The 18,615-nt window shown below is 43.1% G+C and overlaps 1 protein-coding gene across 1 annotated transcript in view; it reads left to right on the plus strand.

Annotated features, from left to right (window-relative positions):
* Positions 1-16,210, plus strand: part of LOC126251379 (juvenile hormone esterase-like) — an 89,326-nt gene extending 73,116 nt beyond the window's left edge. Inside the window, exons 8-10 of the mRNA XM_049951763.1 lie at positions 5,124-5,252; positions 14,137-14,270; positions 15,790-16,210. Coding sequence (XP_049807720.1) covers positions 5,124-5,252; positions 14,137-14,270; positions 15,790-15,970 — 444 coding nt within the window. The 3' untranslated portion in view covers positions 15,971-16,210. The remainder of the gene's footprint in view (positions 1-5,123; positions 5,253-14,136; positions 14,271-15,789) is intronic.
* The last annotated feature ends 2,405 nt before the right edge of the window (positions 16,211-18,615 follow it).

The following is an 18,615-nucleotide window of genomic DNA, read 5'->3' on the forward strand; positions in this document are numbered from 1 at the left end:
AATCGTTTGCCAAATAAATACAGTCGGAACTTGTTAGTGGGCCAGACTAATGGAAGACGAATGGTTCAAATGGCTCTGAGCACTATGGGACTTAACATCTCAGGTCATCAGTCCCCTAGACCTTAGAACTACTTAAACCTAAGGACATCACACGCATCCATGCCCGAGGCCGGATTCGAACCTGCGACCGTAGCGGTCTCGCGGCTCCAAACTGAAGCACCTAGAACCGCTCGGCCACTCCGGCCGGCAATGGAAGACATAATTCGTCGGTTGTAGAGTAGTTCATCTCCGATTTGAACCCTACTCTGAAAACATAAGCTATCACTTTCTCAAAACCTTCTTGAATGTGTACTAGAACTTAGCTATCCCATAACCATTAACGTTGTTGTTATTTTTATCATACAATGCTAGAACTACAGGAGATGTTAGTGCCTTCTTATGCACAAGGAAACATCTTTCTTGCACCTCATTTCAGAAAAGACTGACTTCATCTTGCAGGAGCTCTTGAAAGGGATTTCTCTTGATGCATGAGTCGTTTCTCAGTCACCGGTAGTACGAGCATATCTCAAAAAACTCTTCACATGTGCCAAGGAGCCAGGACATCAATGGCTGTTTTTATATCCTCTGGATCGGGTGGGACTCCATCGCCATGTGCCCCAAGATTTTTTTCTTAGACATTAAAGAGCTGTTTTTCCGTATAGAGGCCGAGAACTTCAGCCTGAACACATATCAGCAATGTTGACTGCCAACTTAGATGTTCTTCAAATTATTCCGAATTAACGACAATGCCATCCATGCAGCAAAAATATGTCTTTCATTTAAGGCATCGAAGCTGACTGTCCATCATACGTTCAAAAGCGCCTGGAGGTTTGACGTAATCTAAACGGCATAATTTTGTATCGTTAGATGTTGTAAGGCGTTATGAATACAGTTTTCTCCCGATCACCCTCGCCCACTTCGATCTGGTAGTACCTTGTCTGCATGTCCGAAACTGATAAATACTTTGATCCTCTCAGGCAGTCTAGGGTGAATTCAAGGTGCCGGAACGAATAGGTATCTTTTTTGTTATTTTTTTCAGACAGCGGTAGTAGACACAGAAAAGCCATGTGTCGTCCTTCTTCTTCACAAGGATCACAAGACAGGACGAAAGACCCCTGAAAGTTCAGTGCTGTCATCGTGGAGCATTTTATCCACTTTCTCCCGAATTTTCGTATTTTCGTTGTGTCGTACACCAGTCGCCGACACACTGTTAAAGCGTTGTATAATTGGTGGATGATCCCCAGTCTTGATGTGGTGTACTCGTCTCATCTTTCCACCAATTAGATTCTAAAATCATTTGAAACCTTGCGCAGAACGGTTAGCACTCGACAAAGTTGTATCTCGGTCAGATCAGTTCCTATTGACAGTTCATTGGTGGCCTCTTCCACTCTGTCGACTCTAGTTGTAGCGGAGCACGATTCTTCTTTGATGGCATCGAGCTACCCGTCCTGGACTGGTTCGACTGCAGCCACTCACATATTTCTGGGGTTGAGTTCTGACTCTCAGTGACAGTTAGTGTTCCAAATTGCAGTGCATACGATCACCGCTAGCATGTAGATTTATTTTGTGAGCCTGAGTAGATTTTTGTAACCTACAAAATCTTTACAGTTCAATTGAGCATCTCGATTGACGACTGGAACTAGTCTTGTTGATAGCGGCGGGAAAACAACGCCTTTAATGGATAGCAACCTTCCACAGCAGTATACACTTGTCAGCCAGAACATTATGATACCCACATAATAGACGGTACGTCACCTTCGGCACGGATAACAGTGGCCGCGCGTCTTGCCATGGAAGCAGTGAGGCCTTTATGTCGTTCGAGGTAATTAGCACCACTTGTGCACACACAAGTCACCTAATTCCTGTAAATTTCGGGGAGGGGTGCGATGAGCTCTGACACCACGTTCAATCACACTCAAATGTGCCAATTGATGAGCTAGCCTCCCAACTCGCCATATCAGGTTCAGATCTGGCGCTGGGGCGCCAGCCTATCAATTGGAACTGGCCACTATGTTTCTCGAACGACTCCATCACCCTCCTGGCCCTGTGACACGGTCATTATCCTTTTGAAAAATGCCACTGCTGTCGGGAAACATGATCGTCATGAAAGGTTATAAGTGTACAACACTCTGTGGGCGTCTTGCTGCCTCGCACGAGCTCCACTGCACCCATGGATGCTCACATGAATGTTCCTCAGAAGACAATGGAGCCGCCGCCAGCTCCCCTCCTTTCCGCAGTACAGGTGTCCAGGAACTGTTCACCTGGAAGACGGCGGATTCGCACCCTCCTATCAGTATCATGAAGAAGGTGTCGTGATTCATCAAACCGTGCAATGCACTGCCACTGTGCCAACGTACAGTGCCAATGGTCACATGCCAATAGTTGCAGTTATCGTTGTGTTAACATTGGCGCATGCATGAGTCGTCGGCTATGGAGGCCCATCGTAAAGAGTTTCCTGTGCCCTGCGTGTTCAGACACATTCGCAGCCTGCCAAGCATTAAAGTCTGATGTTAGTACCACCACAGTTCACCAGCTGTCCTTTCTTACCAGTTTGTCCACACTACGACGTCCGACATCTGTAATGGGTGTTGGCTGCCCACACCCATGATGTCTTTATGGGGTTTCACCTTGGGGTCGCCACGTGTCGAAGACATTCACGACAGCACTTCTGGAATACTAGGAAAGACGTGCAGTTTCTGAAACGCTTGTGTTGAGCCTCAACCGGCTCTGGTCAGACTCAGATGGATCGCGCGCCTTCCCCATTCTACACACAGACAGCACGCTCCTGATTCTACGTGCAGTGTGCGTGTGTCCGACTAGCAGTCATTCCTCGTCAGGTGACCCTGCTATCCCTGGACGGGTTTATATTAGTAGGAGGTCAGTAGTCATAATGTTCTGGCTGACCAGTGTGTGTTATGTGCACATTTTCTGGGATATATATATTGCGTCCTCTCCAGACATGTCTGAAAGAACACAGACTATTTTAATCCTGCAGCCACTATGAATCAAGACACAAAGGAATTAAGTAAATTATCTGGCAGTGGGTACTGATTTGTACAAATGGGCAATGCAAAATTTTTGCCGGACTGGAATTCGAACCTGGGTCTTCCGCTTACTACGCAGATGCGCTGAACCTACACCATCTGGACACAGAGGAGAGGGTAATAGCATGGACTACCCTATCACACCCCCAGTCTAACCCAAATTCTCAAATTATTCCACCCACTACTGATGAAGTGCCCCTGATGATTAGCCTCATTACTCGCGGCATCTCACCGATTCCCGAAAGAGTTCGAGCTTCATGTGCATCTGCACTGAAGGGATCACTGGCCATCATCGCCCTAATTAAGTATGTCGAGTCTGTTATTCTGGACCCGTCTGAAAGGACAACATTCTGGTCCTGCAACCGCTATGAATCAAGATAGAAAGGAATTAAAGACGTTAACTTGCAGTGGGCACTGATTTATACTAATGGGGCAAGTTGAAAATTTGTCCCTGACCGGCCGGAGCGACCAATAATCCAGCTGCTTTTGGAATCCAATTATCTCCTGAATATAGCATGGGAATGATGAACTGCCTGTGTTCCGGTTGCTGTTCATGTTGGTGATAGCTTTTACATTGCCACGGTGATTTAATTATTTTGAAGTAACCGGCTTCTCCAACAAACAGTCCCATTTCTGAAACACCATCATATCGAAAGCAGGGTCGCAATTGATGTAGACCACGTAACACTGAAGGCATGTTTATTACGAACACCAACGTACAGCCAGAACGGACCTAACCTCCTGGACGGAGACTGCTAATATTTATATAAACACTGAAATTTCCAGAATATAGAAACATGAGAGATTGCGGGAAACTTCCAGAAAGGTTAAGCACTTAATAACAAAGAACTGATGACCGGGTCTGAACTGGCGATCAGCTGTACATCATTGAGCGACGCTAACCGCTACGGAGCGACGCTAACCGCTACGCCACGCTGAGTGCAGCACAGCGTGCGGCAGTATCAAAGAGAGTAAAGAAAGACTGCGAAATTAGTTCCAAAACAGAAACACACCCATGAAGGAATTCGGATTTTTCCTATTAACAACAGAAAAAGCAACAGTCGACCTGAATGGAATTTAAAAGAGCCTCTTAAATTAACATTGTTTTGCATTATGGTGTCGTATGGAAATGTAATCCAGAGAGGGAGAGAGAGAGTGACGATAAACACGAGGTCTGCACAATATAAGTATGAGTAATAAATTTTTGAACAGACAAGCTTACTTTCACATAGAAATAAAGGAAGCAGTTTTATTTAGTAGACTCCTTTAGAGGAGAACAGAGAAGTTTTCAAGGCACTTCGCACAAAAACTTTACAGCGTCTGTAATTTAAGGTATTTGGGAAGCGAGGTTTTTATTTCAGTAAGGCGATGGAACGAAAAAAGTTGGAAAGAAAGATGCAGCATTGGAGAAGGGTATTTAGATAGAGTAGTAGATAACATTGTAAATAATTATTAAAATTAATAGATGGATGAATGTTTAATCGGGAAACGTGTCAAGGGGTGACGTCTGTTGGTGGCAAAAACGCTTATCCATCTACTTTAGGGATCAAGTAAAGAGAAGATCGTTACTTATAAAGGAGTACAGAAGACCTTTACAAAACAAATGTAACTGACAAATTGTGTCCGAAAATTAGAACTGAAGTTTAACAAATTTGAAAGAGAAAAGATCATACTTCATGAAAGTTGGTAATTTCATTACTGTATTGAATCACACTTGTATAACGGTGACTCTAGTCCTTGTAGACAGAATTTGATTTATCACAACTTGATACGTCCATTGTGAGACTACTGCAGCATTAATAACATTAATTTTTCTTATTATAGTTCAACAACGACATGATATTTTTCGAGCCAACGGACGCGCTGGTGAGGAAAGTGTCCGATCATACTTCATGAAAGTTGGTAATTTCATTACTGTATTGAATCACACTTGTATAACGGTGACTCTAGTCCTTGTAGACAGAATTTGATTTATCACAACTTGATACGTCCATTGTGAGACTACTGCAGCATTAATAACATTAATTTTTCTTATTATAGTTCAACAACGACATGATATTTTTCGAGCCAACGGACGCGCTGGTGAGGAAAGTGTCCGAGCTAAGTGACACACCAGTGTTCTATTATGAATTCGACTATCGCGGGAAGATAGTCCAATCTACGAATTGGGATGAGTACAAAGATATTACCTCATGTAACATAAACATATCTGATTGCTGTCGCAGCGGCGTGTTGAGACTGTGCCACGTTCCCAAATTAACGTAGTGTCATTTGCTAAGAGCGAGAATAGTCACACTCATCGTTAGATGACGCTCCAAGGCTAGCACAGACATTGCCACTATTAATCAGGACGGCCACTTCTGACCCAGAATGACGTTTACCCATTCTGTGGGCTGGCAATACCACTCAGTGTACAATAATGATCTTTTTTAACAATACAGAACAGCTGTCGCTTCGCAGTGGCGTTTTGAGACTGTTGAGTGGTGTAAAATGCATGCAGCCTGAATAGCTGGAGATGTGTAATTTTTCCCGAGGGCATGCAGCTTTACTGTATGATTAAATGATGATGGCGTCCTCTTGGGTAAAATATTCCGGAGGTAAAATAGTCCCCCATTCGGAAATCCGGGCGGGGACTACTCAAGAGGATGTCGTTATCAGGAGAAAGAAAACTGGCGTTCTACGGGTCGGAGCGTGGAATGTCAGATCCCTTAATCGGGCAGGTAGGTTAGAAAATTTAAAAAGGGAAATGGCTAGGTTAAAGTTAGATATAGTGGGAATTAGTGAAGTTCGGTGGCAGGAGGAACAAGACTTCTGGTCGGGTGACTGCAGGGTTGTAAACACAAAATCAAATAGGGGTAATGCAGGAGTGGGTTTCATAATGAGTAGGAAAATAGGAATGCGGGTAAGGTACTACAAACAGCATAGTGAACGCATTATTGTGGCCAAGATAGATACGAAGCCCACACCTACTACAGTAGTACAAGTTTATATGCCAACTAGCTCTGCAGATGACGAAGAAATTGAAGAAATGTATGATGAAATAAAAGAAATTATTCAGATAGTGAAGGGAGACGAAAATTTAATAGTCATGGGTGACTGGAATTCGAGTGTAGGAAAAGGAAGAGAAGGAAACATAGTAGGTGAAAATGGATTGGGGCTAAGATATGAAAGCGGAAGCCGCCTGGTAGAATTATGCACAGAGCATAACTATATCATAGCTAACACTTGGTTTAAGAATCATGAAAGAAGGTTGTATACATGGAAGAACCCTGGAGATACTAAAAGGTATCAGATAGATTATATAATGGTAAGACAGAGATTTAGGAACCATGTTTTAAATTGTAAGACATTTCTAGGAGCAGATGTGGACTCTGACCACAATCTATTGGTTATGACCTGTAGATTAAAACTGAAGAAACTGCAAAAAGGTGGGAATTTAATGAGATGGGACCTGGATAAACTGAAAGAACCTGAGGTTGTACAGAGTTTCAGGGAGAGCATAAGGGAACAATTGACAGGAATGGGGGAAAGAAATACAGTAGAAGATGAATGGGTAGCTTTGAGGAATGAAGTAGTGAAGGCAGCAGAGGATCAAGTAGGTAAAAAGACGAGGGCTAGTAGAAATCCTGGGGTAACATAAGAAATATTGAATTTAATTGATGAAAGGAGAAAATATAAAAATGCAGTAAATGAAGCAGGCAAAAAGGAATACAAACGTCTCATAAATGAGATCGACAGGAAGTGCAAAATGGCTAAGCAGGGATGGCTAGAGGACAAATGTAAGGATGTAGAGGCTTATCTCACGAGGGGTAAGATAGATACTGCCTACAGGAAAATTAAAGAGACCTTTGGAGATAAGAGAACGACTTGTATGAATATCAAGAGCTCAGATGGAAACCCAGTTCTAAGCAAGGAAGGGAAAGCAGAAAGGTGGAAGGAGTATATAGAGGGTCTATACAAGGGAGATGTACTTGAGGACAATATTATGGAAATGGAAGAGGATGTAAATGAAGATGAAATGGGAGATACGATACTGCGTGAAGAGTTTGACAGAGCACTGAAAGACCTGAGTCGAAACAAGGCCCCCGGAGTAGACAAAATCGATACTGCGTGAAGAGTTTGACAGAGCACTGAAAGACCTGAGTCGAAACAAGGCCCCCGGAGTAGACAAAATTCCATTGGAACTACTGACGGCCTTGGGAGAGCCAGTCCTGACAAAACTCTACCATCTGGTGAGCAAGATGTATGAAACAGGCGAAATACCCTCAGACTGCAAGAAGAATATAATAATTCCAATCCCAAAGAAAGCAGGTGTTGACAGATGTGAAAATTACCGAACTATCAGTTTAATAAGTCACAGCTGCAAAATACTAACACGAATCGAATTCTTTACAGACGAATGGAAAGACTAATAGAAGCCAACCTCGGGGAAGATCAGTTTGGATTCCGTAGAAACACTGGAACACGTGAGGCAATACTGACCTTACAACTTATCTTAGAAGAAAGATTAAGGAAAGACAAACCTACGTTTCTAGCATTTGTAGACTTAAAAACTTTTGACAATGTTGAGTGGAATACTCTTTCAAATTCTGAAGGTGGCAGGGGTAAAATACAGGGAGCGAAAGGCTATTTACAATTTGTACAGAAACCAGATGGCAGTTATAAGAGTCGAGGGGTATGAAAGGGAAACAGTGGTTGGGAAGGGAGTGAGACAGGGTTGTAGCCTATCCCCGATGTTATTCAATCTGTATATTGAGCAAGCAATAAAGGAAACAAAAGAAAAGTTCGAAGTAGGGATTAAAATCCATGGAGAAGAAATAAAAACTTTGAGGTTCGCCGATGACATTGTAATTCTGTCAGAGACAGCAAAGGACTTGGAAGAGCAGTTGAACGGAATGGACAGTGTCTTGAAAGGAGGATATAAGATGAACATCAACAAAAGCAAAACGAGGATAATGGAATGTAGTCGAATTAAGTCGGGTGATGCTGAGGGAATTAGAATAGGAAATGAGACACTTAAAGTAGTAAAGGAGTTTTGCTATTTGGGGACCAAAATAACTGATGATGGTCGAAGTAGAGAGGATATAAAATATAGACTGGCAATGGCTAGGAAAGCGTTTCTGAAGAAGAGAAATTTTTTAACATCGAGTATAGATTTAAGTGTCAGGAAGTCGTTTCTGAAAGTATTTGTATGGAGTGTAGCCATGTATGGAAGTGAAACATGGACGATAAATAGTTTGGACAAGAAGAGAATAGAAGCTTTCGAAATGTGGTGCTACAGAAGAATGCTGAAGATTAGAAGGGTAGATCACATAACTAATGAGGAGGTATTGAACAGAATTGGGGAGAAGAGGAGTTTGTGGCACAACCTGACTAAAAGAAGGGATCGGTTGGTAGGACATGTTCTGAGACATCGAGGGATCACCAATTTAGTATTGGAGGGTAGCGTGGAGGGTAAAAATCGCAGAAGGAGACCAAGAGATGAATACACTACGCAGATTCAGAAGGATGTAGGCTGCAGTAGGTACTGGGAGATGAAGAAGCTTGCACAGGATAGAGTGGCATGGAGAGCTGCATCAAACCAGTCTCAGGACTGAAGACCACAACAACAACAATGTGTAACTGGCCGGAGTTTCTGGGGAAGAACCTCTCCCTAGGTTTCATACCGTGAAACCTAGGGAATGGTCTTCTCTCAGTGGTATCTGTTCGAGAACAGAAACTATCAGGCGTAGCCAGATGCTCGAAATCAGCAGTTACAACCAGATGATGATACTAAATGTTCAAATGTGTGTGAATTCTTATGGGACTTAACTACTAAGGTCATCAGTCCCTAAGCTTACACATTACTTAACCTAAATTATCCTAAGAACAAACACACGTACCTATGCCCGAGGAAGGACTCGAACCTCCGCCGGGACCGGCGGCACAGCCCATGTCTGCAGCGCGTTAGACAGCTCGGCTAATCCCGCGCGGCGCTGATGATACTGCTCAGTGAGATTATAGCTACTCGCCCACGCATCGGACTGACTTCTGTGGAGGTTTTCATAGCGTCGGTGTAAGTCTGAAGTCCAAAAACGTGTGCTGCTAGTTGCTGAGAGTGCGGGTGGTGGAGGTGTGGGAGCAATGTACACCAGCAAAGCATTACTTTAAATCCCACTAAAGTTTAAATTTATGCAGACTGGACCTACACATACTTCTGGTCATTATAACTGCATCGATATCAAATAAAGAAATTTTACTCATTGTGGTGGCATACATAATGAAATTTGTAGATTACTGGAGTTATACAGAGTGAAAAAAACTAGTACACTATTGTAGAGGTATGGTTGAGTTAGGATGGAGGGGAGAAGTGGGCACACAGGTTTGTCACGAAATTTCTTAAAAGAAGACCATAACCAGACGAATTTGTGTCGCAGGAGTTTGTTGGCTTCAAGTCTTACCGCTAATGGATACAGCGATGACGTGACAGCCAGAATAAGGGCCTGTGGCCAGAGAAGAGGAGCTAGAAAATGCGTCTGGTAGGGAGGAATGCTGGTAGGCAAAGAGAGTGACACCGCGATACTAGTCAGCTCACTCTGTATCCTCCGTCACAGTTTCTAGCCGTCCGATTGGCTGGTAGATGTGCACTGCAACGTGTCCGTCAGCAGTGCCTTTGCACTAGCGTCCCCTGCTCAGCAGCACCACATGTAGGAATGGTGCCTAGAGAACTAAGCACGGCTAATTTCGTATTTAGAAACATCCGGTGCTGCACTGATCCAGGCCCAGCCACTATTCCAATGCATGATGCATTAGCAGTAGTCATGAGAATAAAACGCAACGCAACTTCATTTTAAAACATCCCTCAATCGTCTCGATAATACACTCAGTCTGAGTACTCGTGACGCATGAAATGCTGCTACATCTGGTAGTAACTAGACCGGAGTTGTATCGAGTCACACTAACTATATATGACAGATGTGGGTATCTCAGAATCTCATTCCGTGCCGCTTCAATTTTACGCCGAAGGTCATTAACTGCCATGGCTGGCGAGTGGAGGCGTGCCAGTATCTCAACCAGCCAAGAAAATACGTTTTCTTTGGACGTGAGGTCTGGAGGATGACGAACAGAGTGCCAGCCGACAACCGTCTCCGTAGAGATATTCTCGTTGAAATATGACGTCATAGTCTTCGAAACTCTAGTACAGCCACCAGCTTTAACACGTCAAAAGAGTAACGGCTGCTGTCAGAATTACCTGTTGCGCGAGCCAGAAGTGTTATACACCCAGTGGTATGTCGCTCTCTGTAGCTGAATGGTCAAAACCGCTGACTGCCATGTGGAGTACCCGGACTCGATTCCCAGTACTGCCAGAGAGTTTGTGGGATGAGTTGTATGGGTTGATATCAACCTCATTAGCCTAACTGAGTAGCTATCGGACCGCTTAGTAACGGTTCCAAGGTCAAGAAATCCGACAAATTCCGAAGAGTTCCGTGCTGACCAGATGCCCCTCAATACCACATACAATGACGTCATTCGCAGAGGATGACACAGTGATCGGTCAGGCCCTGTAGGGCCGTACGCGGCCAGAACGTGGAACTTTTACCTAGTGGTACCCGGTCCCACCAAGCGTTGTGTTGGATCCCTATTAAGATGACAGAAATGGAATCTGACAGTGTTCCTTCGCCTTTGACACTTCACACATGTATTCGCCAATAGTGATGCTGTACGCAGAACTGAGTCTCATGTGAATATACGATTTGGCACCACTCGTCTACGGTGTTGTCCGACACACCACTGTCTCTCTTCGCTGGGGCGTCAGGTGGAGCTGCACCAATCGTCGATGTTCTATTTGTTCGTGATGTGCCACACGTCGTCGAACTGATCTTATGGATGCTTGATTTGCTGCGAAGAAAACCTTTTCCTGACAAGTTAAATTACTTGGTTGTGCGACCCTGCAAGTGCGAGAGAACCACATGTGTATCCCCTCGGGCACTACTTGTGTAGGGTTATTCTGTTGTGACATGTCCGTTACAAATCGCTATGCGACATCATTCATTTCAGATCCAGCATATTTTTGCATATTTATGTTGGTGGTTTGTTGAGCTGTGTGTATGGACCCGAAAAGCTTCTCATCAAACTGAGGATCCTTTTATAGAGACAAATACGGCTGTCAGTAAATCTTACCAAGCTGCTCTTGTGGGTGCTCTGAAATATGGTGCCATTGTTCAGATATTTAAGGAACACATACGGCTATAAAAGCAAGAAACAAGTTATGTGCAGAGTGTCTGACCCAACGATAAGAATGCTTTGGGATAAAGTCACTCAAGAATTGCGAAAAGCTAACAATAAGACTCTGAAGAGCGTCCGAAAATGAAGACCATTACATCCGTAGCCCTTCCTTTGTCCAGTCGATAGCATAGTGAGTGTAGTATTGAAGATACAGTCTTTGGCACGTGACGGGGTTATTACCCTTACTGCAGGAGAGCACAACTCTGTCACCGCCACGCTAAAAGGAGGCGAGTGACGAGTGGCTCAGCGCCCTGTCTGACATTTATCTAGCAAGAAGGAAATATTCAACGGCTGGATACGTGCTACAATCCATAACCAGGATTTTTATCTTATCTGAAGTGTCTGAGAAAGACCAACCAGGAGTTCATGTATCCCTTCAATAGAGCTCGCAGCAACCCCTTGGTCTACTACTAGACTGTGAACTATTGCTTTTGAAAATGCATGTCCGCCTGATGCTTGTCAGCAGCGCAAAGACTGTGAATGTACGGCGAATGTGCGATCTTCGCCGCTCTGAGTGAGCCTAGCTACTTTGACAGGTATGAGAGAAATGGTTCTGTCAGTGTTCCACTTTGGTGCAGAATCGTTTTCGTGCTGTGTGCTCGGGATCGAAATACCGCAACAGAACGTGCTGCTATTCATACAACATTTCCGTCTGATGGACAGGCTGATATGGTAGACTAGTGCCTACAACATAAGGACGTCACACCTCGAAGAATCGACAACTTTGCTAGTCATAATTGATGAAAAATGTACGGAAGGCTCCAGGCCGAAGAACTACTTCAGCCGCGCGGAAAGGCGCGGGGTTTGAGGCATCATGTCATGGACTGCGCGGCCTCTCCCGCCGGAGGTTCGAGGCCTCCCTTGGGCATGGGTGCGTGTGTTTGTCTTAGCATAAGTTAGTTTAAGTTAATTTAAGTAGTGTGTAAGTCAAGGGACCGTTGACCTAAGCAGTTTGGTCCGTTAGGAATTCACACACATTTGAACTACTTCCCTAAAACCGATGCAGGACACATGTTAACCATTGGGAGGCATTACAGCAGGCCATGCTGTGTGCATCGTGATGCCACTTCAGGTTCACATTCTGTATGGTACTGAAGAAGGGTCGCAACACACTCAGTTTTCAGTTAACCTCCCATCTATATCGTTATGGTGTTCCCAAGGCGTCTGTAGGTGCATAGGAAACCACTGTGATTCACGTATTTTCATGGATCTCTACTAATTTACAAGAATTTTTTGAAAATTCTTATGAATTTTCCATGATTATGCTTTAGTCAGGCAGTAAAATAAACTGATAATTAGTAACTTTCAAATTCACCATCAAGGGAAAACAGAAGGCCTATTATCCTCGGAGTTTTTCGCGACGGTGGTTTTCAAACCGCGTCAATTCGAATAAAATCCTCGAGCTTTCCGCCATCGTCGTCAGGAGTTCACTGAACTGGCGGAGATGGTCATCGAAAGCTCTTGGATTTTATTCGAATTGACGCGGCTTCAAAACCGAGAGCGTTTTATTCAGAAGACCTATTGACATTGGGAGACTATTCTCCGATATTATCCGTGTTTATGAACACAAATACAGGGTGATTCAAAAAGAATACCACAACTTTAGGAATTTAAAACTCTGCAACGACAAAAGGCAGAGCTAAGCACTATCTGTCGGCGAATTAAGGGAGCTATAAAGTTTCATTTAGTTGTACATTTGTTCGCTTGAGGCGCTGTTGACTAGGCGTCAGCGTCAGTTGATGCTAAGATGGCGACCGCTCAACAGAAAGCTTTTTGTGTTATTGAGTACGGCAGAAGTGAATCGACGACAGTTGTTCAGCGTGCATTTCGAACGAAGTATGGTGTTAAACCTCCTGATAGGTGGTGTATTAAACGTTGGTATAAACAGTTTACAGAGAATGGGTGTTTGTGCAAAGGGAAAAGTTCCGGACGGCCGAGAACGAGTGATGAAAATGTAGCACGCATCCAGCAAGCATTTGTTCGCAGCCCAGGAAAATCGACTCGCAGAGCTAGCAGAGAGCTGCAAATTCCACAATCAACTGTATGGAGAGTCCTACGAAAAAGGTTAGTTATGAAACCTGAACGTCAACTACCCGAGGCGATGGATCGGCCGCCAGGCAGCCCGTGACAGAGCACTTCATCACTGGCCTCCAAGAAGCCCTGATCTTACCCCCTGCGATTTTTTCTTATGGGGGTATGTTAAGGATATGGTGTTTCGGCCACCTCTCCCAGCCACCATTGATGATTTGAAACGAGAAATAACAGCAGCTATCCAAACTGTTACGCCTGATATGCTACAGAGAGTGTGGAACGAGTTGGAGTATCGGGTTGATATTGCTCGTGTGTCTGGAGGGGGCCATATTGAACATCTCTGAACTTGTTTTTGAGTGAAAAAAAAACCTTTTTAAATGCTCTTTGTAATGATGTATAACAGAAGGTTATATTATGTTTCTTTCATTAAATACACGTTTTTAAAGTTGTGGTATTCTTTTTGAATCACCCTGTATATACTATCTTGATTTCAAAGATATAACGATGTAATATCAGTAACCACTTTGTATGAGCTGATGAACTAACGAAAGCGACTGCATGAATACACACTCTCATGTACCAAATAACAATAACACAATGTCATAGCAGAAACAGAGATATGGCGAGATACTTTCACTTTTTACTGAAATAATTAAAATCATAAACCACCTTAGTACACATCAACAATCTCCCACTTACATTTAACATGAGGTTAACGATATACTATCGACTGTTTTAATATACACCTGCTCTTTCAGGTGTAAATCACGCCGGTGATATATTCGTGCTTTTTGTGAGAGATGATACGGTGTGTAACCTGGATCCAGAATCAGAGGAAGATCAAGTCCGCAGGAATATGGTTAGATACTGGACAAACTTTGCTAAGTATGGGTATGTACAGTTACGAATAGTTCTTTTCCTGTCATCAGATTAAATTAATTATTTATGAAATCTATGTTTCACCATTGCATGTTAGTTAAACGGTCTGCAGTAGGTAATTAAATCAAGTTCCGATTCTTGACCAAACATTGTAGCAACTTCTACATGGCGTAAACGCTAGCCCCTCAAATTCGGTTTCCAAATTAAAATGTTGGGGGAATAGTATCGCTCAGAAGTACTTCAGTGAGACACCTTTCGGCATCATACAAACTTAGTTGTCGACTGAAATGGCTAACAAACGCTGGAAGATATTATATTAAACGCCGTGAGGTTGTCGTATGATGGTCATACCGGAATTGGTGTATTTATACAACGGTTTAGAAACAAATAAATAGATACTACATTTGTCGCATGTTCTCGCCACCAAAATCGACATTCTGTTCGTTGCGATGTAACGTGTTTGTGACCCTCATTTCGTAATGCATTAGCGCGTACAATAAAGAGGCAAGTGTTTTTACACCATCCATTTTGTATACAGTACATACGTAATTCGCCTCTCCGTATGTTGAGGTATTGCTGATTAGGTTACCTGTGTACGAATATTATTTTACTGTTATTTTACAGTTAATTATTTCGTTCTGTTTATATCAAAAATGTTTTTTGCTACCTTATCATCTTCTGATCTCAAAAAAGTCTTTGGTTATAAATCGTGTTCCGTTACGCGTTTATCACTTATGCCAGCTCATCATTATTCTGGAGAATATATGGCACTTTATGCATATGTTTGTCAAAAGTAAAACCGTATACTCTTAAAAAGTACCTTGTGTAAATGGGGATGTTCACACACGTAGCAGTCCTCTGAGGCTTGTTACTATTGTGTGAATATGTTCATTTTTACAAGGTGCTTGTTACCTGTAGATGTACTCTAATGAGGCTTGTTAGTACAACATGTGTAAACATGTAAGTTTGCAGAGGTGCTTTTTATCTCTATGAGGTTTTACTTTACACAAACCTATGCGTAATGCGCTGTAGATTCTCAACTATAACGACTACATGACATGAGTGACAAACTCATAATGGTGCACGATTTATGCCGGCCGGAGTGGCCGAGCGGTTAAAGGCGCTACAGTCTGGAACCGCACGACCGCTACGGTCGCAGGTTCGAATCCTGCCTCGGGCATGGATGTGTGTGATGTCCTTAGGTTAGTTAGGTTTAAGTAGTTCTAAGTTCTAGGGGACTTATGACCACAGCAGTTGAGTCCCATAGTGCTCAGAGCCATTTGCACGATTTATAAACAAATATTTTCATGAGGATCATCAGATGACAGTTTCAACTGTCGAAACTGGTCGTCAGTAGTAAATCCTAAGTAATAAAATCTTGGACATAAAATGTTTTTTCAAGTAATTGCAGGTCGCTCTTTCCAATTTGTCAACGTGAAAAATTTCAAAGTGAAGAAACAAGTAACTTCTTGGCTGAGCTTAACCCTTCCAGAGGATCAGCATATTCACACACATTCTTGTGTTTAAGCAGAAATCCAACCCCGGAAGCTGATCCAATTATCTGGGAGCCGTACAACAATGTGACCCGCAGCTACATGCTGATGCAATCCAACTTCTCTCTCGCTCACAACAAAGACGCAGAGCGGATGGACTTCTGGCACGAGAACGTTCCGCTACAACCTTACGCTGATAACTTCTGGAGACATGTGTAAAGACTCACAACATAAGGCTTCCTGAGCTTCAAGAAGAAATAACTGCCTTCTTCATTTTGCTATAACGTGTACAAAAATGAAATATCTTCATTATATAGTGTCGTTTGATTATCTAGTTTTCTGTTCCTAATACACAAGAATGAATTGTAACGCAACGACGAATAAGTTTCCATTTTTCCATACAGATTAAGTTAGCATAATACAACCCTGTAAAGACAACAAAAATTCGGTAAAATCATCTTTATGATAGAGCTTATGCTTAATGATTATTGTGCATTCTTTTGTGTATGTCACTAACATCGACCACAGTAATCAACATATTTAACGATTGTCTTGAAATCCATTTTCTTAAACAGAATCGTATAGCTAACAAGGTAGTGAACTGAGTTAGACATGTGCACGACATGTTCTTTCTGTTTGACGGTAGAATCAGCGACATAAATCGGCTTCCCCATTAGTATACATAAATGTATAAGAAACTTTAAGTTTTGTATTGAACACTGCAACAACAACAGTATAAACTCTCTGCAGTCGACGCGTGAAACAGTGGTGTCACCCACATGTTCAATGTTTGTAATAAATCGATGAATAGCGGCTATATAAATCAAGTTTCATGCTACTGTCCACTGTAATATGAAAAAACCGTATTCTTAACATGTTAGACCTAATTACCCGACTTTCACTAAAAGATGAAAATAAGTGTCACTCAGTTGAAGCTTTACACCAGTCTTGTGCCTTGTATAGTGTTTACGTGCTAGGAAAACTGTGTAATAGAGGTAAACGTAAAGCTGAATTCCAAGTGCAGCTGAAGGGAGCGTGTCGTGCCTCCATTCGTCAACGGTAAAAAGCGGGTTCTGAGGTCTATTATCTGTCAATATTCCTCGAAGCGTCACTTAAAGCTCTTTTTTTCCTTTACGGCAAGATGACTTTTGTCACACGAAGTTGTCCACCGACTCGGCGTAAACCAGAGTGATGTCTTCCGAGCAGTCTCCTATGATGTGAGACGTAAGACATGGAAAGATCTGTCTGATAATGGTCGCTGGCTGTCACCTTCATCAGCTGCACCCACAGCAGAATGCATCACAACCGCAGTGTCTTCTTGTAGGTAGCTCGGACGGCTGCGTCGACGCACACTCACGCTACAAGAGAGAATGATCTCTAGGCATCCATTACCAGAAATACCACAAACTCCTCATCACCGAGGTGTGCGAAAAAGATGGGCAAGGGAACAACTGGAATGGGGCCTGAAACAATGGCACCAGTTCACTGGAAAGCGCAGTACATATACGACACTTGTTGATCGTCGGAGAAGGATGTGGAGGCAGCCAGGTACCAATGTACGTCCCACACATGCCACGCCGCAGCCGATATCATGTACATACAGCTGACACATCTGACTCATGTATTGGGTTATATCTGGACAGAATCCTCCATTCTGTTGTTCAGACCTACGATGAAGGGTTCGTCTCTCAAGACATAAGAAAAAGAAAGGATTGGGTGAGCCCAAACAAAGCAGCAACCCTTAGAAACACTTGCGCGCGTCCATAATAGATAATGGATAATATTATGGATCTGTTGGATGCAAATTGCTTCCAGAAGGTGTACCCATCACTGCTGACATCCGTTGTCAACAACTGAGACGCCTTGCAAACGCAGACCAGCAACAACGAGCAGGAAGTGATGCTACGCAATGAGGCGCAAACACACAGCGCCTAGGTGGCAGTAGTCATCTGAGAGGACTATCTTACGGTAGTTGCTGCCATGAACACAATAAGGATGCTACAGACCAGCTGCATCCTCGCAGGGACTCTCCTTACATTTTCATGAGGACTAACGTCACAGGCAGGACACGCATGGGGAGCAACTTACCGACCACATTTTCACAGCATTCCAACAACAACGACCAGGAAGTGATGCTACGCAATGATAACGCACGCACGCGATCTACTAGACTGAAGAAAAAAGCTATACAGGAGCTAGGATGGGAAGTCATTCCGCATCCACCATATTACCTGATCTTGCGCTCTCAGATTTTCACTTTTTCCACTCTCTGTCTCGAACAGCCTTCAAGGAACTCTCTTTCCGAAAGAAAATGCGCTCCGAACATGGCTCGATGATTTCTTCCTGATTTCATTTTTATTTTCAAAATTTAGAATACTGCAAAGTTTTGGAATGTCTGAACTCGTAAAGACAACCTCTTTAAGTTTTCCCGTTGATAAGGTTGGAAATTTGTTACAAATGTACTGGAAACATTTACCATCTTTCATCTTTCTGTGTCCTACGCACATACGAAACTAGAAAACTTCGTTTGGCCGTCTTGCTGTCCAAGGATCATCTGTAGTACTTCAAGATCGCCACACCTGATGCGTTTGGTTGTGGTGCAGATTTGCAAGGTTTCTACTCCTCTTCGTTACCTTAGGTTTCCTCACGTGATTCAATACCATCTACTTCAGGTAAATGATCTGCTTGGAGAGACAACGGTACGTCTAGACCATGAGAGGCACAATGTAAAGCCCATAGCAGATCTGGATAGACAATGTTCTGTCTGTTCTTGACACCGAAACCGTGAACACTAGCTTCAATCCAAAGATGAGTAGTTGAAGAAAAGTAAGAATCAACATTATGATTCTGTGGCTCTCATCAGA

The sequence above is a fragment of the Schistocerca nitens genome, chromosome 4 (assembly GCF_023898315.1).
Source record: "Schistocerca nitens isolate TAMUIC-IGC-003100 chromosome 4, iqSchNite1.1, whole genome shotgun sequence".
In the NCBI taxonomy this organism is placed as follows: Eukaryota; Metazoa; Arthropoda; class Insecta; order Orthoptera; family Acrididae; genus Schistocerca; species Schistocerca nitens.